This window comes from Seriola dumerili, unplaced genomic scaffold, assembly GCF_002260705.1.
Source record: "Seriola dumerili isolate Sdu_G_001 unplaced genomic scaffold, Sdu_1.0 BDQW01000291.1, whole genome shotgun sequence".
Lineage (NCBI taxonomy): Eukaryota > Metazoa > Chordata > Actinopteri > Carangiformes > Carangidae > Seriola > Seriola dumerili.
In genome coordinates, this window is record NW_019174546.1 from 314,527 (window position 1) to 340,982 (window position 26,456).

The 26,456-nt window shown below is 40.1% G+C and overlaps 3 protein-coding genes across 3 annotated transcripts in view; 2 read left to right on the forward strand and 1 right to left on the reverse strand.

Annotated features, from left to right (window-relative positions):
- Positions 1-12,367, forward strand: part of LOC111231189 — a 24,633-nt gene extending 12,266 nt beyond the window's left edge. The window contains exons 10-23 of the mRNA XM_022758224.1: positions 1,041-1,196; positions 2,816-2,989; positions 3,686-3,862; positions 4,711-4,884; positions 5,660-5,833; positions 6,596-6,636; positions 7,093-7,158; positions 7,712-7,758; positions 8,700-8,755; positions 9,244-9,458; positions 9,684-9,961; positions 10,071-10,184; positions 10,309-10,450; positions 11,098-12,367. Of these exons, the coding sequence (XP_022613945.1) occupies positions 1,041-1,196; positions 2,816-2,989; positions 3,686-3,862; positions 4,711-4,884; positions 5,660-5,833; positions 6,596-6,636; positions 7,093-7,158; positions 7,712-7,758; positions 8,700-8,755; positions 9,244-9,458; positions 9,684-9,961; positions 10,071-10,184; positions 10,309-10,450; positions 11,098-11,432 (2,149 nt within the window). The 3' untranslated portion in view covers positions 11,433-12,367. The remainder of the gene's footprint in view (positions 1-1,040; positions 1,197-2,815; positions 2,990-3,685; positions 3,863-4,710; positions 4,885-5,659; positions 5,834-6,595; positions 6,637-7,092; positions 7,159-7,711; positions 7,759-8,699; positions 8,756-9,243; positions 9,459-9,683; positions 9,962-10,070; positions 10,185-10,308; positions 10,451-11,097) is intronic.
- Positions 12,368-14,672: 2,305 nt separating this feature from the next.
- LOC111231279 (E3 ubiquitin-protein ligase ZNRF1-like) lies at positions 14,673-22,382 on the reverse strand. Its single transcript, XM_022758330.1, has 5 exons — positions 21,611-22,382; positions 20,297-20,392; positions 20,107-20,212; positions 18,440-18,541; positions 14,673-17,330 (listed from the first exon to the last, which is right to left on the reverse strand). Exons 1-4 carry the CDS (start codon positions 22,134-22,136, stop codon positions 18,484-18,486), a joined length of 786 nt encoding a protein of 261 aa, XP_022614051.1. The 5' UTR covers positions 22,137-22,382; the 3' UTR covers positions 14,673-17,330; positions 18,440-18,483.
- A 1,677-nt stretch (positions 22,383-24,059) lies between these two features.
- Positions 24,060-26,456, forward strand: part of tep1 (telomerase associated protein 1) — a 30,930-nt gene continuing 28,533 nt past the window's right edge. Inside the window, 4 exon segments of the mRNA XM_022757990.1 lie at positions 24,060-24,137; positions 25,073-25,596; positions 25,760-25,945; positions 26,137-26,286. Of these exon segments, the coding sequence (XP_022613711.1) occupies positions 25,075-25,596; positions 25,760-25,945; positions 26,137-26,286 (858 nt within the window). The 5' untranslated portion in view covers positions 24,060-24,137; positions 25,073-25,074.

Sequence of the window (26,456 nt, forward strand, 5' to 3'; positions counted from 1 at the left end):
ATATTTTATTACGGACTTAGGAGGTTGTGATAAGGAGAATTTTATAACACAGTAGTATTTTACAGTGACCAGTGAATGCGGTGAAGTTAGACTAAGTAGTTTCTACAAGGTGTTTTGTAAAGTTTGTATAAGATCTGTGTCAATTTCCAAGGTTACTGAAGTCACAATGAGCATGGAGGACGTTAGGGGATGTCTCAACCCCTTTTAAAACAAATGAAACAAAACATGGTCCACTCAAAGTAAAAGGTGACACTTATGGGATAATGGTAATGCTAAAACATAGTGTAACAGTTTCACAGAAAGGTCATATTTAGTGAACTGGCTCAGTAATTTCAATTTATACAATATTATGTCATACAGTTAAAAAACATTAATATTAGCCACCATAAACTACTGGTCATTCCAAACCAAGAGTGTAGATGTCAAACCTCCAAATGTATTGTTAATTGTTTATTAAACTTTTAATTTTGAAGAGTGGAGGTATGTTATTTCCTTCAGTTTCATGGTCTTGCTCTGAAGTCTTTCCATATGCTCTTAAATAAGACATTTCTCTCTTGTTCATGTAGAAGGACAGTAGTAATCAGGTAATGCACAGTGTTAGCCAAGAACAGAGGTCTGAATGTATAAGAGCAGAGTATCTCACACACACCAAAGGTCAGTGTCTGATGACATTAATTAAACAATGCAGCAAAGAGCTATCAAGGAGGAGATTATATTTTTAGTGTAAGACATAAGAAATAATGAATTTTTTGGAGTCAATTTAAAAATAATATCAGATTACATTATGGAAGCTTAAATGTAACTTCATTTCCCCTCCCGTCTTCTGCAAGATTGAAGTAAAACCAAGATTCACATTAAAGGTATGCAGGTGTGAGAGAGTGAGACAATTATAGTTTCATGTCAAGCACAATAAGAAACGATTAGCTGAACCACAAATGTGAAGAGGCAGACGTTGATCAAATTATGACCTGTTTTGATATTATTTTTATTCCAATATTTCTGATTTTATTGTAACAATTTAATATATTCTCCACTCACAGACTCGCTGATTGTGGACTTTCAGAGACTCACTGTGAAATCGTGGCCTCAGCTCTGAAGTCCAGCCCCTCCCTTCTGAGAGAGCTGGACCTGAGGAGAAACAGCCTGTGGGATTCGGGAATTAAACAGCTGTCTGCTGGATTGAGAGAGTCCAAACTGTAGACTGGAGATTCTGAGGTCAGTTTGCTGACTGGAGATTTTTTTTTTTTTTTTTGTATATATTTATTTCAAATCTTTTCAGTTTCAGTTTTTCATTGGTTAATAACCCTGTGTGGATTTACAGCAGTAGAGAATGTACATAGTTTTTTCTTAAATCTTCATATAATTCAACTCCAATTTCATTTGGTACTGGTGGCACATCGGTAATGCTGAACATTTTAACATGACCAAAGCTGCATCTCTCTTCAGCAGAAAAAGATTATTAACACATCTCTCTCAACAACAGAAAACGGAGTATTAGATTAAAGAGTGACCTGATCTTCATCCACATCAGTCATGTCACTTGAGTCAGTGTCAGTTGGGTCTGAATACGGGTCTGAAGTTTGAAAATTAAAAACAATCTGGCAGTGTGGAGTTACAAAGAAGTGAATTTACCTGACCTCCGTACTCCCCCTGCATCTCTGCTGTAGGTTGCAGGCTGCTGGTGCCAAGGAAGAAGAATTTGTGAAATAAAAAAAAAAAGATGATATCTCTGGTTCCTCTGCATAAATTTGAAGAGTGTAATGATAAATCTGTGGAATACTTTATTACGGACTTAGGAGGTTGTGATAAGGAGAATTTTATAACACAGTAGTATTTTACAGTGACCAGTGAATGCGGTGAAGTTAGACTAAGTAGTTTCTACAAGGTGTTTTGTAAAGTTTGTATAAGATCTGTGTCAATTTCCAAAGGTTACTGAAGTCACAATGAGCATGGAGGACGTTAGGGGATGTCTCAACCCCTTTTAAAACAAATGAAACAAAACATGGTCCACTCAAAGTAAAGGTGACACTTATGGGATAATGGTAATGCTAAAACATAGTGTAACAGTTTCACAGAAAGGTCATATTTAGTGAACTGGCTCAGTAATTTCATTTATACAATATTATGTCAATACAGTTAAAAAACATTAATATTAGCCACCATAAACTACTGGTCATTCCAAACCAAGAGTGTAGATGTCAAACCTCCAAATGTATTGTTAATTGTTTATTAAACTTTTAATTTTGAAGAGTGGAGGTATGTTATTTCCTTCAGTTTCATGGTCTTGCTCTGAAGTCTTTCCATATGCTCTTAAATAAGACATTTCTCTCTTGTTCATGTAGAGGACAGTAGTATCAGGTAATGCACAGTGTTAGCCAAGAACAGAGGTCTGAATGTATAAGAGCAGAGTCTTCTCACACACACCAAAGGTCAGTGTCTGATGACATTAATTAAACAATGCAGCAAAGAGCTATCAAGGAGAGATTATATTTTTAGTGTAAGACATAAGAAATAATGAATTTTTTGGAGTCAATTAAAAAATAATATCAGATTACATTATGGAAGCTTAAATGTAACTTCATTTCCCCTCCCGTCTTCTGCAAGATTGAAGTAAAACCAAGATTCACATTAAAGGTATGCAGGTGTGAGAGAGTGACGACAATTATAGTTTCATGTCAAGCACAATAAGATACGATTAGCTTAACCACAAATGTGAAGAGCAGACGTTGATCAAATTATGACCTGTTTTGATATTATTTTTATTCCAATATGTCTGATTTTATTGTAACCAATTTTATATATTCTCCACTCACAGACTCGCTGATTGTGGACTTTCAGAGACTCACTGTGAAATCGTGGCCTCAGCTCTGAAGTCCAGCCCCTCCCTTCTGAGAGAGCTGGACCTGAGGAGAAACAGCCTGTGGGATTCGGGAATTAAACAGCTGTCTGCTGGATTGGAGAGTCCAAACTGTAGACTGGAGATTCTGAGGTCAGTTTGCTGACTGGAGATTTTTTTTTTTTTTTGTATATATTTATTTCAAATCTTTTCAGTTTCAGTTTTTCATTGGTTAATACCCTGTGTGTGATTTACAGCAGTAGAGAATGTACATAGTTTTTTCTTAAATCTTCATATAATTCAACTCCAATTTCATTTGGTACTGGTGGCACATGGTAATGCTGAACATTTTAACATGACCAAAGCTGCATCTCTCTTCAGCAAAAAAATATTACACCTACAGTCACATAAGTGATGATTATGCATGACACCATCAAATTTGATTTCTAATTTGTTTCCAAGTAATTGTTGAAAACAGTAACTGTTGTTCTGTTTTCATGTCAGCATTGCTGGATAATTTGAAGCCACAGACCTTCAGATTGCAACAAAAAAGAAAAGACAAAAACTTAGCTGGAGGAAGGTTTTGCGACATGGAAGCAGGTAGGATTAGATTCATGCTAGGAGCAACCTATGATGTGCTTGCATCTCCCCAAAATCGTAGTTGAATGGCAAGGTGAGGACCCAACACGTCCTTTATGTTCAGGTGTAGCTTTATTTTGGCACGTCATATCAGGGTGACACATCTGGAGACATCACTTTCCTAATTTTACAGGAACATTAATTGATTAAGAAATATCTGACTGGATTTTGAATGATTTTATTAATATGAATGGTTTATTATTTGTTCAGATTGAGTGGCTGCAATATGTCAGAGATCAGCTATTCTTCTCTGATCTCAGCTCTGAAGTCCAACCCCTCCCAGCTGAGAGAACTGGAGCTGAGAGGAAACTTGGACCTGCAGGATTCAGGAGTGAAGGAGCTGTGTGGTTTTCTGGGGAGTCCAGACTGTAGACTGAAGACTCTGAGGTCAGGGCATTAACTGACAGTTACTAGACTAGAGCTCGTATGTTTAATTTTCCATTTAACCCAATTTACATACAGTACGTACAAAACTTATATTCATAAAGTTGCAAGTTTGTTCTGTCCACATTGTCTTTTTCATATTGTACTGAATGTAGCCCGCTGTTGTAAAAGAATGTTTCTTAGATCAATTGCAGAAAATATCAACTGCTAGTTTTTCAAAAAAAATGTATTTATTTATTTAGTTTATTTCATTTTTCGAATCTGTGTAGATGATATAATATTTGTTTTAAATTTGTAAAGTTTGCTGCCTGAAGCAGAAATAGTTTGTTTCTGTTCATTTCAATATTTTATCTTTAGTAATGACACACACACACACACACACACACACACACGCTAACACTGCTCCCTGCTGGAAAATCTATAACTCTGCTGGGGTCGTTGAATAGGAATAATACTGCACATATAAAACCTGAAAAATCCGCTTTGTCTGAGTTGTGAGTGGCCATGAAAAAAGCATAAAGAAAAGATATAGGACAAACACACACAGGAATATAAAAGCCAAATGTTCATCTCTTTCTTTTTTTTCCTTCTAATGTCCATCCAGCCAATCTGGGATGAAATTCAGTTTTTATGGTTTATTGGACTGGTTATGAATCTGTGTTGACATGAATAGGTGTATGAATGTTGTGGTCACATTTGGATGGTGTCTGTAAGTAGGATGACATTATGATGATCCACAATAACAGAATGACAAAATCACTCTACTCTCTACTAGAGAACAATTCATTGATTAAGACAAGTCTGATTGAATTGTAAATGATTTTTATCTACATGTGTTATTCTTTATACAGATTGAGGTGTTGCTTTTTGTCAGCGATCAGCTGTGCTTCTCTCGTCTCTGCTCTGAAGTCCAACCCCTCCCATCTGAGAGAACTGGAGCTGAGTAGAAACAACCTGCAGGATTCAGGAGTGAAGGAGCTTTGTGGTTGTCTGAAGAATCCAGACTGTAGACTGGAGACTCTGAGGTCAGGTCACTGACTGACTGTTGTCTTTTATTAGTCTAAGAATCATTCCCTCAGTTTCAGTTAATTTCATGAATGATTTCTGTTCACTTAAATTAAACCTTCAGAACTCACACACTCCCAAACATAATTTCTGACAGCCAGGGGACTAATTATTTGTAAAATAATAATTTGTAGAAAATGTCCAGTGTTGGTTATAAAAAATATATACATTTTTATCACAACAATTTACAGAAGATCCTCAGAGTCAATATTTGGACAAAGAAAGTCAAATTCACATGCTAAAGAAAACATTTCTTTTCTCATTGATTTTCAGTGAACTGTTAGGACTAATGTGTGTTTACCAAAATTGTGTGCGTGTGCGTGTGCGTGTGCGTGTGCGTGTGCGTGTGCGTGTGCGTGTGTGTGTGTGTGTGTGTGTGTGTGTGTGTGTGTGTGTGTGTGTGGGAGAGAGAGACAGAGAGAGAGTATAAAAATGATTTTTTTTCTTGGGTTTGAATGTACCTGTTAAATGTGTTAAGGAGGAAATGCTTAAAGGACCACACTGTTGGTTTTCTAAGTTTCATTCCAATAACTGCAATTATTTTTACTATAACTATTATTATTGTTGTTGTTGTTGTTAATATGTATGAATGTTGTGGTCACATTTGGGCGGATTCTGTAGCAGGCTGACAGGCTACTCATTTTAAAGAACAACTCAGAGCAACGACGCAAGAACAACGACATATCTGATTGGATAATAAATCATTTTTATCTACATGTTTTATACTTTATTCAGATTGAGTGACTGCAATTTGTCAGCGATCAGCTGTGCTTCTCTCGTCTCTGCTCTGAAGTCCAACCCCTCCCATCTGAGAGAACTGGAGCTGAGTGGAAACAACCTGCAGGATTCAGAGCTGTACGAGCTGTGTGATCTTGTTGAGAGTCCACACTGTAGACTGGAGACTCTGAGGTCAGTGGAGGGTTGGAGTCAGCCCATGTTTCCTTTAAGTCTCGAACCCACTCAGTGGCTGCTTTCCTCAGTGAAGCAGTGAGAGGAGTGCATGGCTAACCTGCTCTGAAGCACGCGATCAATTCAGAGCGTCAAACTTTATGAACAGCCAATCAGCTCTCTGGAAACCCATTGTCACCATTCAGTATATATTTATGATATGAATATTTATGAATATAAATGTAAACTGTATCCAACTTATTTCAAATATTCTTCCTTTTTTAATTTAATGGATTTTCCTTTTTTCTGTATTTTTTTTTCTCTTTAGCTGTTTTGTTTTCAGTCATTTAAAACTGTTATTATACATTTTCTTAACCATGAATTGTAAATTTGGAAGCAGTAATGCTCCTTATGTGAAAATAATTCTGAAAAAATAAAGTATAGAAAAATAGATAGATAGTAGCAGGTTTGATGACTCCTTGTAGTGTTGCCTTCAGATCTGATTGGTTGAGAGACAGGTTGCTTATACATTTTCATCTGATCCTTTAAAGCTAATTTTTAAGCACGATGCAATGATTTAAAGTGAGACTGTAACGCTTAGGTTGATCCCAAAGTTCACTGACTAACCTGTTAATCAGGCTTATTGATATCGGATCAGTTAATATTCAGATGGGTGAGACAGATCTGGACTGATCACTGTTAGGTTTAATAAAGCTAACTCAAACAAAATCTGATTATTTTCCACTGACTTTGTAACTGTTGTGGTTGTGTTTGTCCCTACAGGGTCAACAACAGGGTGTTTAAAGCTTCCACAGACAAAACATGTGAGTACCGAAACAATGTACTCGTATTCGTCAATGTGTCTTCAATGAAATCTGACTGTTAAATGAGCGTGTGCTCCTTTCATAAATGACATTTTGGTCTGAACTCTGGAGAACATCTGTGCTCACCTTGCAGTGAGCACAGTCAGCATCAACTGATTTGAGTTTGAGGTCATCAAAGAAAGATTGTGCAGTTGCACAATCAGAAATATTCTTTTCAAAAATTGTACAGATATCCTGTGCTTTGCTAATGTAAAGATACTCATGCTGATTATTCTCCTCTCTGCAGTTGAGAAAATGTAACACCCAGTATTTGTTATGGATTTCTGTCTAAATTTAATATCAGAGACTGGAGGATCAGCAGCTGCGTTCAATGTAAGTGTGAGAAAGTTGTGCTTGCCAGCAGGCAGCAACATGAGTCTTCATCAAACAATTTTCATGCTTTCTAAATATTTTCAGTGAGTGTGCAGCCTGCTGCTGAAGAGGAAGATTTGTGCTCACAGAATTCATCATCGTCAAATAAAGGTAAGAAAAACTGTTGACAGATCATTCTGATCAAGACGATCGTGCTGAATGACAGCCTGTGTGTTCAAGGGGAAGGTATGTGTTGTTTTCAGAAAAAAACTGACTTTAAGCTAAAGTGTCGCCGCAGGTCCGTGATCCACAAGCATTAATTAGGCCTGATTGCATCCTTGTGTCTGACACCAGAACAAGTCACTGATTCCTAAAACAAATGAACTGCTGACATGAAGGAAAAGCTCATTAGCATTCTCTCCAGATTTGACTTTCTACAAGTGCAGCCGCTGTGTATCAGAGCATACGCACAAAAACAACATGCGGCTGCAGCTGGTGAGTGTCACTGATTAAAGGCAGCTAGCATATCCATACTCAGTAGCAGACGTACTGGACATGTCCGCTCAAGGTTGATGCACAGCCAGTAGAAAAGAAAGTGATGACAGGAGACTTTGAGCTGCTGCTGTGGGGACTCTTCTCACATTCTCTGTCTGATTTTTGACGTCTTCTCTTTGTCTTCTCCTCCAATCACATGACTATGATGTCAACCTGGACCCTAACACAGCAGACACAAAGCTGTATGTGTCTGAGGATGACACAAAGCTGATGAGGGTGAGAGAAAAATCATGTATATCCTCATATTCCAGACAAATGTAAGGGCTCAACTCACCGCTGGCAATGGAAAAACAAATATTCCAAGAATTCAACAAATATCTCCTGTAGCTGAGTCCTTATTCACCCCTTTGTTCAGGAGGAGAAACAGAAATGCATGAAGTGCTTCTTTGGATCAGAAAAATAAAATTATGTAGATTTTTGCATTGTGTTAGAGAGGAGTTTCTGTATGATTTTAAAGAACATTTAATTTCCTTAAGACACTGTACAGATTTATCCCAATTTAATTTCTCATTTCAAGTACTTTTTAGAATCTGGACAACTTTCTGTGAGATCGGTTGTTGTTCGAGGTCACGATGCCTGATCAGTCACCTTAATGAGGTTGTTTACTGCAATGGTGTCTCAAAGTTACCGTGTTAGTATGAAAATACCTCTTTGTGCTACTCCCTGGAAGAGCACGTACCATGAAGGCTTAGTCCTAAGCGCAGCGGCCCTGGGTTCGAATCTGACCCGTGGCCCCTTTGCTCCATGTCATCCCCTCTTTCTCTCACTCTCTCTCACTATTGCTATCAGAATATAGGCAAAAATGCCCTAAAAATAACTTTAAAAGAAAGCAAGGAAACTCTTTCCAGGGAAACACAAAATGAGAATTTGGTTCAAAACAGTTTGTAACTTCTTTTTTTTTGTTTTTGGATTTGTGGATCTCTTCTTACTGCTGAGCCAGTTTGTGACATGTTCTTGACCTCAACAAACACATTTCTAACTATTACTATTATTATTATTCCCCTTTATGCTATGTAGCACCAACTACCCTCACACAGTTTCTCTCTGACGTGTACGTTGTGCTTCAGTTAAGGATGGACTGCGTAAGAATATTTGTTTGCTTCAACTGAACATGAGTTCTAATAAAACATCTGATGTCGTTTCTTTTTGAATCCCAGCCTCCAACAGACTTCACGCCTGAACTGCAAACTGAATCTGCACAAGTCTCATACAGGTAATCATATGATAAAATCGCTTAAGACTGTTTTAGGCAAAATACCTGCTTCCCCGGCAGCTTTCCTCTTCTGAGCCACAGCAATTTACTGATGTGTTTGCTGCAGTTTTGGTCATATGGTGATATTGTGTTTGTGTATTTGTATGTGCTTTAAATCCCTCCTTCTTATTTCACCTATGATTCCCTCACCTGTGTGTTTTCCTTGCATCCTGGTGCTAGCTGTCCAAAACCCATGTTGCACATTTGGAAGCTTTAATCAGATTGGGCACCTGTTGGTTTAGGTGCTGCTGCTGCTGCTGCTGCTGCTGTGTTTCCAGTTTTCACCGTGCTTTTCATGGTCTTCAGCCTGTCTTCTCTGATCATCACTGAACAGCTTTGAATATGGATATGCAAACAGCTTTTTTGGTGCATTACCTTCACGTTCATTAGTTTTTTCCTCTGGTTGCTCAGGGCTCATTAAGTGGAGTCTGCCCTTCTGTGTCCTACAGGTTCAGGTGTCCTGGTCCAGGTGGGTTCCAGTGTACTTCTACTGGACTGGTGTTTGTTATGGCTCAGGAGGCGGAGTTGCTCTACAGGACCGTCCAATGGGACGAGAGCCTCCTCCAATCAGCTGGCAAGGCGGCTGCAGGGCCGCTGTTCAGTATCAAGTGTTCTGAGGATGCTGTGTGTCAGCTCCACCTCCCACACTGTGAAACAAAGGATGGTGAGAAAATCCTTGTGCTTTGTCAGAGCAATGATGAAACTCTATAAAGTTTATTACAGCCACAATCTCAACAAACATCCGTCCCAACACCCTCACTGTGGCGTATGTCCGGTAACTGTCACCATGCTCATTAAAACCTCAAGCAATCAGAGGTTTATCATTACTATCATTGTAATGAGGCTGTAGTGGGTAAAACAGATGTTGAATCCCTCTGTGTTTTCACAGCTCTGCTCTCTGAAGGCCTGCTGTCTGTCGTCCACATCTCTGATGATGGAATGAGCATCCTCGAACCGCTGGAGATCACAGACACCCATGTGATTGTCAAAGTCCCTCATCTCTCTTCCTTTGGCCTAGCCTGGGCTTTGGAGGTTTTACAGAGGTTATGGAACAACATGAAAACAGTTAGCGGCCAGGTTTTGCTGTTCCTCCGACCACCAAACCCAAAAACACAGAAGCAAAACCTCAACGTGTTTCTCCTGCCAAACAACATCCCTCTGGAAGAGGTAAAGATTTAAGAAATTTTGCAGCTTCACTTTCAGTCCAAACTACATGTGAAAGAGAAAATCTGTGATGATATAAAACTCTAATTTACATGTTCTCATGTCTCTGAAGGTGAGCGCAAGACAGCGAAATTCTAAGTACATCCAGGCACCTCCCAAATGCAAACTCACCAAAGATCAAAGTTACTCTGTTCACTGTCTGAAGGCCTTTAAAATACAGCCTGAGGTGAGTAGTTCAAATAAAATGTTTTTTTTAACGTGCTGACACAATTCGTAAAAACTGCTGTTGGTTACCTTAAGTTTACTTTGGATGCTATCAAGATACTGAAACCAGTGCTACTGGTTTTCAGACAGAAGATCTCGATCTGGATTTTGGACCAAATTACCACCCCATGTTTGAGATCCGCCTGCCTGCAAACACAGAAGAGGCGACTATAACGGTCCGAGACCAAACAAACGCACATGTCTGGGAGCGTGAAGTTGACCTGACGGGTAAAGTCTTCATCCACCTGCAACATCCCTCCACCTGATAGTAGAATAGAAAAGATAGACATTTTAAATTCAATATTTAATCAATAGTCAGTGTTAATCCATTGCTTCCAACATCAAACTTGGATGTCAGCAGGTTGACGTTGGTCTTCATGTCAACCGGCAACAGTGAACGCAACAGCTGTGTGCAGCTCAGGAGTGTGTGTCAAAGCCGTGAGCACGTCTCCCATCTACACAAGTACATCACTGAGGTGACTGGTTACCTCAAGAAAGCCAGAGCCGCCCGTCTGTCCCATTCTTGTGGACACGATATCGCAGAAACGCCTTGACAGAAGGTCAAAGGTCAAGGTCACGTTGACCTCACAAAACATGACGTTGGCCTTGTGAACCTAGTATCTTCTCTTCAAAGGAATCCCTTCAAATTTTGCACATATGTCCACCTGTACTCAAGGACAAACTGATAAGACTTTGGTGGTCAAAGGTTTTAGCTTTTTAGCTTTTACTCAAGACTTCACACAGAAATTATGACCAAATTTCACACAAATGGTTAATATTTCATATGTCGCAAGGCGGTAATTTTAGTTTTAATTTACTTATACTATAGCCATATGGTTCTTGAACACAACTACTTTTTCTTGTTCATCTTCCAGGTCCGGGTCTAGCAGGGAGTCCAGCCATCCCAGCGGACAGGGGTGTCCCGGTATGGACTCAGAATGTCCCAGCAGAAGAGATGCTGATGACTGTTCGGACACAGTTTATCAACAGAGTGTCTGAACCTGTTCTACATAAGCTTCTGGATAAACTCCTGGAGCGCGGGGTGATAACGGATGATGAAATGGAGTCTGCTGCAACACTGAACCGGCCAGACAAAGCTCGAGTGGTGATCGACATGGTGCGAAGAAAAGGATCACAAGCCAGTTCAGCTCTGATCGCTGCTCTCTATGAGGAGGATTCATGCCTCTCAGCAGAGCTGCACCTGATGTGATGTGAGCTGCACCTGCTCCCTATACTGGCCGATGAAGATAATAAAGGTGAGAGTGAAGAGGACACGTGTTTGAGTGTGTGTGTGTGTCGTGATGATCCAGAGGGGTTGAAGCAGCAGCAGCAGCAGCAGCAGCAGCAGCAGCTCGTGTGGAGAGAGGCTCTGACTGGGTCGTGTTACTTGGAGGTAGGGTGGAGAGGAGAGCTTCATCCAGCAGTGACTGACAGAGGAACCAGACGAAGTGGAGATGACTGTCAGCTCCGCTGGCAGACACGATGTCAAGGCCACCATCATCTGTGTGCTCATCAGTGTATTGTACCGCTCTGCTGCTGCTCTGTCCTTCTACACAGTCTCTATAGACACACTGAGACTCCTGCACTCCTTCTGCTCCACACTCCACCAGCAACTCCACCCTCCACCTGGAATTTTTCTTCTTTCCTGATTCAGGAAAAAAAAAAATATATATATATGTTTTTGTTCTTATTTCATATGTATTAATGATTGTATTTTGTAGCAGATTGTGCTATTTGTCTTTTGGATATGAGGATGCAGCCGCCTGTCTGCAGGTGCAAAGTTAAAAAAGTAAGTTTAGGTATCATTCATCTTAGTGTGGGGTTAAATGTTAAGCATTGTTTGATTGTTTCTGTATATTTGGATTTTCATTTTTGGATTCTCATGTAAAATGTGTGTATGACTATTCTGTAACATATATGCTGCACAGAAAGAGATGTTTTTTTATTTTTGTGCAGAACAGATATAATGAAGCACAATGTAGTGTATGATCTCACTTTTCTCAACCGAGTGTGGGCCAAGCACCAAGCAGCAAATTTAGTTCATTTTTACACCAGAAGTGTGAAGTCTGACCTTCAGTCCAGGGTGTTGATGTTATGTAAAGTTATTACATGCTTTGCTTTCTCGTGCTCGAATTGTTGTAGATCTGATAAAAGTGCAAATTAAATCATTTAGACTAAAAAATAATGTTTTTGAGAATGTTCCCAAATTTGACAGATGTCAGTAAAGAGAGACAGAAAACGTGAGGAGAAAGTGAGGAGGATGCGACAGAGACTCCCAGCTGTTCTGTGGTCAGTATCTTACCACTAGACCACAGGGATGACACTACAGTCTGAGGTCAGTCTTCACTAACGGAGAATACATGGGAAACAGTTTTTGCTTTGCTGAAATGATTCGTGTTACCAGCCAAGACTCTCCCTGAACAAACCTGACAGATATGAGACATGTCTCCTCCAGCGTGAGTGTTATCCGTCCTCTGCACACATGTTCGTTCAGCTAAAGGTAAGTAGATGATCTATAACATTAATTATTTAGATGGAAAATGTGCACATATAAATTCATGTTGTAAATACAGTCACAGACACATTATGCACAGGCAAAGTCCACAGTGATTTATTGACCAATTGTAAAGGAAACAAACACACAGAATGAAGTCTTCAGCTGCCTCTGTTGATCTGTCAAAGACCCTTCAGGTGCATGCTGGTCCTTCACGTGCGCACCTGCAGTATACAAACCTGAGGAGCTCTGTAGTTTCCTCACTAATGAAGATACAGTCAAATCAAAGAAAATTAAATACTCAGCAATGAAATGATAAAGAGCTGCTACACTCTGGCCCCCAAGATCCACAATGACATATTCACATTAACATTACACTGTGAATCAAGACTGCATGATTCCTGTACGTGACAAACATTAATCCTCAAGCTTGCACTGTAGCTACAACAAAAAAAAAAAAAAGAAAGAGCGACAAGAGCGTACAGCTGAATCTGAGCAATAGTTGGTTTGTTGAATCACAGATTTGTTTAATCAATTCAGACAAAAACTAAATGGCAGTTCAGTCCGATTACCGTACTAAGGCTAACATGATGTGTGTTGTTTCTTATTTAAGAATAAGGCTTGTACTCTTGTACTGGTCAGATCAGTACAAGAGCCCTGCACTACACCCTCCCCTCATGAAGGTTAATATGTGCAGTTTTTGTTGAAAGTGTTACTGTGTTTACCCTCATTGATATAAATGGAGTGCAGCCTGCGAAGGGATCATACAAAAACTCAACATTATAAGCTTCATAAAGGGAGGAATTATATGTCAGATTAAAAATCCATTCTTGACCATGGAAACAGCAGTTGACAAAACAAAACAAACGCACCACATGGTCCTTTCAGTAGCTCTACCGGAGCTTTCAGTGGTATCACACTATCTTTGCAGTTGTCATGGAATTTAAATGTAAAATAACACAAAATAAGCACTGTATTTGTAAAGTATGTTGTAGATTGTTTTTGAATAGTGCAATATAGATTAAGTTATTATCATTATCAGCGGGTGGTGAGTTCACTTACAGGCTGAGAGACATTTTTAACAGCAGGGAACAAGGCTGATGAAGATCATGTGATACCTCAAAAGCACTCATGCAACTATTTATGGGCCTTGTGGTAATGTGTTTATTTATTAATATTATTCATCTACCACATACATACTTTTTATGTATCTAAAAATGTTGTTCTGAGCACTGAACAACCACGTTTTTCAGATGTGTTTGAATGGAACTATGATTTACTGATATTTCAACATTAAAGTGCATTCAACTGAGAATAAATCAAATAAAATCAAGACCTGTCACTTTGGTAAATGTATAATAGCTTAGCTGAAATTATTAGTCAAGTAATCAATTGACTAAAAACTAATTTTTTAAATTGATTGTTTCAGGCACAAATTCCCTAATTTTCCCTAAATTCAGCTTCTCACTGGAGATGTCCTTGCTCATGATAAATCACTGGAAACTGAATATCTCCTGGACTCTTGGAGACGCCACCTTGGGTTCTGTGAAATTATAATGGGAATTGATTTTCACAATTTTGTGACTTATTACAGATAAAACAATTTGAGAAAATAAGAGAGATTAATCAGTACTGAGAATTGTAATTAGATGAAGCCCTTACAGAATTAAAGCTCAAGTTTATAACTATATTTTTACACTTTCATTTAAAAGACTTCAGTTTTAATAGTTAGAGGGAGGAAAAATCCTTAACTTTACTCTTAACCACCTAAAATATAGATGGACAATAGTTGTGTTCGTCAATTGCTAAATAAAATAAAGTAGTTAATAACATTTGTGCTATTCATTAATGCCAAGTGTAATGCTCATTAAAATAAAACTAGGTCTGACTGAACGGCACACACACATCATTGACACTTAAAGACACAAAACAGACATTCACAAAACATCTCTCACACATATTTATTGTAAAAAATACATATAAAAACAATTTCTGAGACATACAAAAGATTGGAGCTTAGAAACATTATATTGAACAGACAAAGACCAAGCCATTTTCTTAAATTGCATTACATATTTACAATTTAATAAATAAAATTCAATTTGTTTTTATACCAGAGTAAAGGCAGATTGTCCATATCTTGGGGATGCAGATACTGCTGTGGTGACTCTTTGAAAAACATTCTCGTCTAATACATCGGTCTCAAAGCACAGGGGATCAGTACCCTGTGATTCAAAACCAAGGACTTAGGGACATTTATACAAAATACCATTCTTGGTTGGAGAGGAGCTAGTTTACACAGAGCGTTTAGTTAGCATTGGTAAAAATTGAGGTATTGCACCACACAGCTTAGAGGGGGTAAGAAAGTCAATGAGAGTAATGTGGGGTTTTAGATTGTCTATTATTTTCATCGACAACCCAACCACCACCACCCCTCCCCTACCCCAAAAAACACACACAAACACCCCCACCCCTCCCAGCCAAAGTATACAACATCATAACTTATCACCACAACAAATGTAACATCTAATGATCAATGCACCTCGTCTTCCGCACGCTCTCACACAATGCCCCCAATGCACAGCCAGACTTTTGGCATTATTTTTCTAGTCTCAATACAAAAATATGAGAAACATGCACAGGGCTGCCCTCTAGTGGCGGGACAAGTTGTAGCACCTCAGACTGCAAAACACCAGGGATCAGAAAAGGAAAAAAACAAAACAAAAAAAAAAATGAAGGCTGGGGTGAACGAACTGGCCAGTAGCAAACCTGTGCACCGGCCTGACCTCTAAACCGATCCATACCACTGTAGGAAAGACACTGGAACACATGGTACACACTCGCCTTTTGAGCAGGCAGCAACAGCAATCAATTCATGTTTTGTTCTTTCCCAGTTTCCCCCCGGCCTGTGCACAACCTGTATCAGACAGCATCTGTTGAGCAGCCTTACTGGTGGGCCTCCACCTCAGTTCAGCCCTAAAAACACTACATTATCTACTTGCACAAAACCCCGTCACCAGGCAAAGGCAATCAACACACACAAAACAAGGCAAAGGAAAGCCATTTAACACATTTAGCAATAATCATGACCTTAATGTGATGATATAATATCTAAAACCCCCCCCCAAAAAAAAGAAAAAAAAAGGAGAGGGGCTACTTATGTAATAATTAACCATCAGCTGTCCATAGCCTCCAGTGTTGGGGAGAGAGGCAGATGCCACATGGTGTAAACATGCCCCAAAAATACATCCCTCAATCCCTCCACCCCTTTTATCCCTCACCGATCTGGCATTAATGTAACCAGATGGCGAAAACTGTCACTTGGGGTCTGGTCCAAAAATCCGGACTACACCCCAGAGAGTATGTGAGAATGAGGAGGGAGGAGGAGGACAAAACCCCTGAACCGCATTCAAAGTCGAACGGTCGCCATGTTTCGTACCAATGCCACATTTAACATGATGTTTGCCAGCGTGACTGTAGTTAAAAACTAGCATGAAAAACTAAAAAGGTTAACCCGCTTAACCAAGCAGACTTCTGGGCAATTTACAGTACACACACACACACACACACACACACACACACACCTCATTCTCAGGACATTTCCTGTCCCTGGTCATCATCTGAAGACATATACATACACACTTGCACACACACAACCTTATCCAAGATCTTATGTGGGGTTAAAAAAAAAAACAAACAAAAAAAAAAAAAACCTTGAGGGACAAAAGTGCTCAAAATTGGTGCCAACACCAGCGTTACTATGGCCCTATGAAATACCTACAACCTTCCAAAACACCCACCAAGTAGCAGCACATTAAACTCAGCGCTAACTAACCACCAACAAGAAACTGACCTACTGAGAAAAACAATTATCCCCCAAACCTCCCCTGAAATGTTTACAGGTAATAGAAAACAGAAAACACCAAGTAACGGCAGCCCCCATTCACCAACAACAAGCCCTCAACCTCCAGCTAGTTCAAAATAAAGCAATGTTTATGTGGTAACAGTTCACGCTTTCAGTGTGAGGTCGGTTCATTTGGGGTGAGCCGAGGAAAGAAAACATTCATCCGATGTATAACATGGAACAATACTGTTTTTGCAAAATACTTGATAAAATGACCGATCCCGTTCGGAGGGAGAAAAATACACAGGAGAGGATCCAGAGTCACAGTTGAGACCTTTTTTTTTTTCCTTTTTTTTTTTTGCATTCCTCCCCAAGTTCAAGATCTTTCTGGGGCGAGTTCCATCGTTCTGGGATGATAATATTTGTTTGACTTTTTTTTTTTTTTTTTTTAAATGTTCCGTGGATTAAAGCCAAGTCCGTGAGATAGAAAGTGAAATCCACTTCTGTTCCAACGAGGGTCTCGACCGAAGATTAGACAGAGCAGCTGGTTTATTTTTTTTGTTGTTGGGAGTTTGGCTTGAAATGGTCAAGACTAAGTTCAAATGGACTGATCCAAATGGAGAGGCAGTGGGTGTCACTAACTGCAGCTTCTTCTTAGGATCGTCTGCTTTCCACTCAAATATAGGTTTGCGTCTGACAGGGACGGGGGGGCTTTTATTTGTTCAATAACACATCTTTATTGGGATTTTGTTAGGATTCAGTGTAGTCTCCTGTAAAGATGGAAAAAGACAAGAGTAACCATTAGAAAAAGAACTGTGTATTGTAATAAATGTATTTAAATAGAGTCTGCAACACGAATTGGCAAATAGCAATCTATAATAATCACATGAATAATAATATTTTATACTAAATTAAATCATGATATGGCAAATACAGGCAAAAATCACATCAAATAAAATGGGTAGCGGATCATTTGTGAGAAGATAATTCAAAATAATCACAATACAATTCCAGTATAGCCCAAAACAGGTTTACATAGATTAATATGCAGCAATGCTCACATGGATAACCAGGTGAATATCTATGTGAATGTATGTGCAACACTCTCCAAATGTACAATTAACACAATAACACATGTAAATGTGTTTTGGTCAAATCATGACTGAGTGATCACACCTGCTGTAACAGTTAGGCTAGTTTAATTAGGTCAAGATGCATAATAACCGAGAGACTGCAGACCCCCCTCCCCAACATATTCAAGTCTGGCAGTGGGGGAACATTTAATTTGGTAATACCTGTTGCTATGGATACAGATGTTTACATTGGATGTATAATAAACTGGGCTAGGTTTTGAGCCTCAATACTTAAATAAAAAATAAATTTGTGCTCTTGTCACCGTTCACAATTTCAATCAAAATTGGGCCAATTTTGTATCATTTTATTTGGACAAAGGTTGTGTACTGGTTCTTGTGTTCAGACATTTTACATTCCACACCCTGTTTTCTCAAAGTAGCTAATCTAAAGAGACGGAGCATTTAGTATCGAAACTAAAGTAACTAAAAATGCAAATATCATAGTAGTACTAATACTGTAAAATGTCCAAGAATGCCCAGATGATTAAAATGATGACCCACCAGTTGGTGATTAGCTAATTCTGGATACTGATCATGTCCATTTTCTTAAATTATGCTGTAGCTTGCCAATCCCACATTGATCAAATGAATCACAATTGTGCTTGTTGTTTGATTAATTACTCTCCCGTGTTTGTTGTGGAAAATCAGGGCATTATTAGCCATAATCTACTCCGATGACACAACTACTACTACAACAGCATTGTTGTGCGTATCCTGGTCATTCAGTAAGTCTGACACACACATACCTGAGTCGGGTTGGTCACTGTGTGGAAAACTTGTGACCCATGAGTCAATCGAAGGGATGTTCAGGGCAGCAGGGCTTCACCTTGGACCAGGAATCAATGCAGCTACAGGGAGAACGAGCAGAGATAGGGGTGGGGACACCAAGACATTACATTTTTGATTAACTCATGTTTATAGGGCAAAACCTCTGTAGTGGGTTTTTGACCGTGGTCTCTCCCACCAAGCTTAATGCACTTACTGACAATGTGAGACAAGACTAAATGTAATCACTGAAGTATGTTGTGAATGAGTTTAAAGGCTCACTGGCCTGTTAAATGCAAAGGAACCAGGGTGGACCAGGGCCAGTCTTTATTTTGAGTTGCCTTAATGTAATTTGAAGAGGTCACAGTCAGTTTCTGGAAATTGTGATACACATTTCTCACTTTGACCAAATGAATGAATAATTGGATTATAAATAATGGGAATACATGTTTGTTGTAGCCCTACATTAAAATATGAACGTCAGTGTTAAAAAAATGTTTGTTGTGTCAAGTGTGTGACGATTTAGTGTGTAATTATTTTCAACTCTGTCACTGTTTTGTCTTTGAAATTCAAGGGTTTTTTTTCCAAATCTTTGTTGCTCTACTTTGTGGCTCCGAATGTCAGTTACAGTCAAACAGACACAAACTGTGGTACAAAACTGGCAGCCTGCACCCCTGGGGCCAAAACAAATGACATGTTGTGTGGTTGTTTTATCTGAAATGAACTTCATGTGGCAACTTAATTTGTATCCTAAGTTTTGACTTTCTCTCTGCTGGTCATCCATCTTAGTTAAACATCATATGTTTTTTTTTTTTTTAAATTGTTGTCGGGGTAATGTTCCTCAAATCAGTCTGCACTTACAACTGCTTGGACACACAATGATAACATAACTTTGACAAATTAGGTAATCTTGGTAAATTTCAGACCTCAGCAGGTCTGTCGTGACACTGTACCATAATTACAGGAAAACAGTAGCTGCTTGAAAGCTGGGAAAAGTGTTGAACATTACAGCATGCTTTGAAAATGAGAATGACTTACACGTGATATGTAGTAAATGGGCTGAAACGTGCATAAACACTGGTGGGACTTTAACAACTTCACGGTCATTTCTTTTTCCTAGCTGAAGTTTCAAAACTCTTTGTGACTATACCTAACTAAAATGTAACAAACATGCAGCTGTTTTCACAGTTACAAAAGCTCAATTGGTAAATGTTCACAACCTTTACTTGTAAAATAAGCTGGTACAAGGACAGAAAGACAAACAAACTGTTAGTCTTTTTCTTTGCTACCTAAAGTGAACAGAACTTTCCTCTTATACTGCACTTATCTGTTTTATCTCATGTTGAAAATAGTGATTGTTGATGACAGTAGTGGCTGTCAAGATAACTTTTGAGAACATGTAAAGGACAACAGGTCTCTTTTCTGATATGTGAACTAGTGCAAAACAACTTTTGCTTCCTTATTTTCTAAAACCTTATTCCAGTTACCACGCTTTTTTCAGATCTGGAAATACCAAGAAACATTTCCCCACCCTATGCAGAGTGCCTGTTTTTAATCTTACCTGCACTCATTTGTATTTTTCACTCTCCTCTTTTCAGTTTTAATTGTCTGTTTTATGGTAATGCAAATACAGTATGAGCTTTGTTACCTCTTATGGTAGACGCAGAGGCAAGCCAGCCTGGCAATGGTCTCCCCCTGTACCAGATCCTCCAAACAGATGGAGCACTCTCCGCTGTCTTTACTAAGCACATCCGCTGTGAACACAAACAAAACAACTTTAGTGTTTCCAGCCTTTTAAAGACACAGTTGTTGGTGCATTTCTGCGATATGACACTTACTATTGTAAGGTAGAGGAGGAGACGTGAGGCAGCTCAACAGGTGATCCTCAATCCGACCCCCCGGGAAAGGCTTCGAGCAGAAAGGGCAGCGGATATCTGCACAAAGCAGCGACACGGCAGAGCTGAGTATAATGTGTTGTGTCAGAGCAAGATATAAATGATGGATGGTGTGCACATCACATCGAACACAAGTGCTGTGTGTGGACATCTAGGTTACACAGGCTGAAACGTGGTGTAAAAGCTGTACTCTTGCGGTGTGAATGATGTTACCACAAGTGTTAGTGACCCAGAATAGTTTGAAGCTTTATTTGACTGTATGCACCATGCAAAACAGTCATTCTGGCCTGAGCCATCTGTGGTTGGGACAGACAGGCAGAAACAGTGCCTTGCTGCCCTACATTCTCCTCCATCTCTGAGCTGCTGCCAGCAGTGAGCGAGCATGTGAAGTTGTGACCCATTTCCCTACACTTGCTAGAGGGCTCTGCCTGGGAAACCCACCACACTGTTGTGTTCTGGCTCAAAATGTCACGTCTCTGTGTATTTGATTATCTAATGCGGACCGAGTACGGGCTTTCACTTCCCGACATCCACTGTCAATAGGCTTTCAGACATGAAAGAGGTTGTATGTCACCACTTCAGGTTTTACGCCATAGCTCTGCTTCATACAATAGGGTCTCTGATGATTTTAGTCAGCATGTAAGCACGGGAAAAGAGATCATCTGCTAAGGAATGTAAATTCCTCAAATAATCCATTTTAATTTCAGACTGGATAGATTGAGGGTTGCACTGGGAGATATTTTGAATTCATTGTCTGATATGAGACCAAATGTTTTTGTGTTTACAACAGTTCAAGTATATTTTCTTTGCCTTAAAAGCTGTTCTGGAGACTTTATGTAATTGTTTTAGGGTCGACGATGTATACTCTTACCCCCTACTTGGACATGAGATTTATATTAAGGTAATTTTCTCTAAAAACAAGTCACTCACTCCTGTATTCAGTTAAATACCAGCTGTCTTAAAAAAAGAATCAACAGTCATACCCCAAATTTCGTAACATTTTGGTGCTGATGAAATTGAGCAATTCCATATTACTCATATTTCCAGGCTCTAACACATCTGTGAATTCCATGAAACTGCTAGTGAACCCGTCATGTCCCTGTAAGTGAGCTGTCTTGACACGTAAAGCAAACCACAACTCATCAACTACTGATGGAAACCAGCCAATTAATATGGCAAGTGTTATTTATGCGGCACAAATAATCACAATTTGGTGTACAGAAAGTACTACTGCACTGCGTTGATATGTTAACTTACTGCCATGGCGGTTGTTAACACGGTACAGGCCGATCCAAGCCTCTGACACCGGCCGCTGGTGTGTGCCCCGGACCCGGGCGGATCTTGCGCCAACACTGCGGGCGGAAGAGTGCCGATTCCCGGGCAGCCGCTCGGAAAAAGTGCGGTGGGGCGTGCGGCCTGTCTCCTCTCCGGGCTGATGTTCCGCGTCAACGGGAGCCTCCGGGCTTGTGTTCCCGTCTTCCTCGGGTTTTCCTTCGCTGTTGTTGTCGTCCGCAGGTGACGGTTGGCTAATGCTAGAGGGGATGCCGTGGTGGTCAGCGGGGCTACCGTCGGCGCTCGCCCCATGCTGCCCTAGGTCCGAATCGCTGCCCTCCTCTGAACGACTCCGGTTGGCCTCCGTGTCCTCGAAGCTCCCAGAGAAGTCCACCATGAGACTAGTGGGTCTGGTGAGGCGGGGTCGCCGGTAGGAATCCCGCTTTGTGCCATCTTTTCCGAAAGCAGAGGGAACCGGGTCTTCCTGTAGGCGACTGGCTCTCGTCCCCATCTCTGGTAGGCTAGCTAATTCAGCTGGCTAGCCGAGCTGCTGCTTCCTCAAAGCGAACCACCACCGAGCAAGACTACGAGTTAACCTAGAAACGACCCTTAAACTGTCAAATATTCGGTTGTGAACTTTAAATAACAACTACTGCCTGGCAACAGAGCTCTACGAAGACGATTTATTTAGTTCGACGGTCCTTCTCCGGCCTCAGTTTGTCCTTACAGTCCACATTTTCTTTTTTGACGTGCCCGTTGTCGTTGCTGCAGCGGAAATACAGCATTTTCGTTTCCTCCTTTGAGCCGAACATGAACAGTTACGGTAACGTCACCAACACTGTCACCAGTGGCTTAGTGATAATATTTTATTGGTTACAGGACTTTTTTAACCAAGATGGTCAGTTGTACAATTATGTTAATTTTATTCAGCACGAAGATTTTTTTCTTCTTTCTCTCTATTTTATTCTTATTACTCACTGAGTGTTTTATTAGGAACACATTCATTGTGCAATACCTTGTATACTGCACTTGTTACTGTCACTTGTCACTGTTACTGTTTATCTGCTTCATCCAAGTGCCTTTTATTTAATTTACTAATTTATTTATTAGTGGTTTATTAGTTTATTTATTAGTGACATGGTGCATTATCATGCTGGAGGTAGCCATTAGAGGATGGTAAATTGTGGCCGTAAAGGGATGTACATGGTCAACAACAACACTCAGGGAGGATGTGGCATGATGTGCCAAGAAAACATCCTCACACCATTACACCATCACCAGCAGCCTGGAGTTTTGAGACAAGGCAGGTTGGGTCCATGGATTGACGCTGTTTATGCAAAAATCTGACCCTACCATCTGCGTGCCTCAGCAGAAATCTAGATTAATCAGACCAGGCTATGCCCTTCCAGTCTTGGTGAGCCTGGTGAGCCTGTGTCCACTGCAGCCTCAGATTTCTGTTCTTGGTTGACAGGAGTGAAACCTGACATGGTCTCCTGCTTTTGTAGCTCATCCACCTCAAGGTTTGAGGTGTTGTTCATTCTGAGATACCTTTCTGTTCACCACAGTTGTAATGAGTGGTTTGAGTTTGAGTTGAGTTTCTGTAGCCTGTCAGCTCCAACAAATCTGACCATTCTTCTCTGACCTCCCTCATCAAAAAGATGTTTCAATCCACAGAACTGCTACTCATGGATGCATGACTATACTATAAAGAGAATCCCAGGAGAGCAGCAGTTTCAGAAATATTCAAACAAGGCCTTCTGACACCAACAATCACGTGAAGGTCAAAGTCACTGAGTCACATCTTTTTCATCTTTCTGATGTTTGATGTGATCATTACCTGCAGTCCCTTTCCTGATTTTATGCACTGCACTGCTGCCATGTGACTGACCGATTGGATAATTGCATAACTGCATGACTAACCAGGCGAACAGGTGTTTCTGAACTGTCCAGAAATGAAAATAGTCCCGAAGAATTACACTGCTTACTCCTGATTGAATAACGTTGGCTAAAAACTACAGTATCCAGCTGTTTAGTAAATATTTAGTCTTTTTTTTTTTTTTTTTTTTTTTTTAAAACGCAAATATATTTTTGACCCTTTTTAAGAAGTTACATCTTTGGCAGGGACCATGAACTTGGTGCTGAGCGGAGTGCCACTCACAGAGTGGACAAATAGATTGTTCATTTTGATATATGATGTATTAGCAGTAAGTGAAATAAAGAATAATGTCAGCCTTATCCTTTATTGTTCGATTATTTTGAGGGTTGGTGCCTATATGTGTGCAATTACGGTAAAAAAGTACACAAAATACTGACCAATAAGAGCTCTGCAGTGGACGGGCCGAGGCGCTACTGCTGCTGCTGCATGAGGAAATGCACTGAGAGTGCGAGGGCGCAGTTAGCTTCAGAAAGAGATGCCAACGCTGCCGTGTATTAAACGACGACATTGTACATGTTAGACACATTTGTTCAGATTCAGCGCTCTGCCTGCGGAGTTAACTTTGTGGGTTTTACGGTGAGTTTTCTGCGTCTAATCTACGTGGCTCATAGCTAACCACCACCACACCCACGGAAAGCCTTGAGTCAAAGAGCAGGAGGTTACTGCGAAACACCGTGACTAATGTTAAATGTTGACCGATGTCTGAGTCCATGTCATGTATGGCAGTTACAACCCCCTTTCTGTCTCGACACTATGGATGTGACTTTATTTCTGATAGTTAAATGTCTGACTTTACTTCACACTGTCTGGTTGTTTACATTTGTGCACAAGAAAACCCAGTACTCGGCCAACTTAAAAAAATAACTTACTTACTTTTTATTAAGGCTACAACTCACAATTATTATCATCATATTCCAGTTACTTGGGGAATTAGTCGATTAAGCATGTTGCCTTCAAAATGTTACAAAATATTACGAAAAAAAGAGCCACGTTAGGTGTTTTTGCTTGAAAAAGTGCACTCATGATTAATTGATTGTCAAAAACGAGTAATTATTACATTTCTAGTAGTTATTTAAACATTTTCTGTCAGTGAAAGAGTTTTAATTTGGTGTAGAGATGAGTTTATGTTGTGCAGCAGGCCCTTTCTTCTTATTTGAATCTTTGCATTTGGTCAGCACTTAAACTGATTTATACAGCTTAATGGAGAATTTCTCATTTTTACAGTATTATTTACAAATGTTTGCATATTCTCCATTCATTATGGTTCTCCTGGTGTTTAGTGAAACTCTGTGAAGTCTTTTGGGCTTTGTGCTATTTCCAGACTTTGAACACTTTTTATGGATGCTTTCAACAGGGCAACACACCCTGAACGACAGTAGTACAATGCTTGGTCAAACAGTTGAGGGAATGCTGCTGAACTCCTTATCTCAATACTTCATGCTGTTTTGCATTGTGAAGGTTTGTGACTGAGAGGAGACCTTTTACCTTCCAATTGATGTGTTTCTCCACAGAGATGAGGGCCCTGACTTTGCAGCAGGCAAATATGGCTCAAGGAGAGCAGCAGCAGGCCACATGTGGGAGAAGTTTGTCTTCCAACTATGCTCCTCCGAGTCTGGAGAATAAGTTCTTAACTCAGACCTCCATGGTGATGCCCCAGCGCTCTTCTCCGCTCATAAACTTTGCAGCACAACCTTCCTCCTGCTCCTCTCTCCAACCCTCCAGCCTGTCTTCCACATCATCCTTCCTTCTCTCCACCTATTCCTTCGCGTCTTCCCTCACCTCTCCCCTCCTCAGCACCCAGAACAAGCTCCTAACTAGTGATTCACCTCGCCTCTCCTTTTCCTTAACTTCCTCTGTCCCTGATGACTCTCTATTTTCCACATCCATGGCCAGCACTGCTCTGCTCAATCGCTTTGCCCATCCTCCTTCCTTCCTGCATAATGGTCAGGGTGGAGAACAGCAGACGGATGTTGCAGGAGATGAAGGCAGAGAGGAAATATCTGTGATGGAGTCCTGTGCTGAAGAAACAAGTGTGGTACATGAACTCTTCATGTTTTTGTTTTGTTTTGTTTTGTTTTTTACTGTTTTGTTGTCTTAACTTAGCTGCAAACACATTCTTTAAAATATTGGACAAACATCATTTTTTATGCATCCCATTTGCCAGTATTACTGTTTTAATGTGACTTCTGCATCAGCAGCACTCTGAGGAAGATGATGCTCTGTCTGATGAAGGGGAGGAGATGGAGGTTAATGCTGGCTCAACCATGGAATTACCTGTTCTGGTCAACCAGGAACTGGAACAGACTATGGTCATCGGACAGGAGGAATTTGCAGAGTTTCATGGAGGAAATGAAACAATTGAGGAGGAACTGAAGGATAAAAAGGTAGAAAAAACTATTTTACACAATGTATGTACAGTATGTCATAGAAATATTCTCTTTTTTTGCAAGTTTAGCATTACTCTTTACCACTGCTGCCAAATTATATTCCTGTGTTTATGTGTTGATGGAAGTGACTATAACTCCCCCTCTCAGTTGTGAACACACACGTTTCTGTCTTTCTGTCTGCTCCTCAGTATCTCCTGCTGAATGTGGTGTGTTGCTCTCTGGTCAATAAGAGCACAGCTCCAGGCCAGAAGGAGTGGGACTCAGAGAACAGTGTTTGGACCAGGATCATAAACCTGGCAAAAGACATTTCTGTCCATGACCCACAGTTTCTTCTCAAGGTGTGTGCAGCTTATATGTCTGTGTGGGTGGGTGGTCTGGATTGAATTGAATTCTAATTTTAACTAAAAACAACCCAGAAAAGTCTTCAAGACACACACACACACACACACACACATATGTATATATATATTTATTTTTATTATTATTTTTTTTTCCAGTTATTCCACAT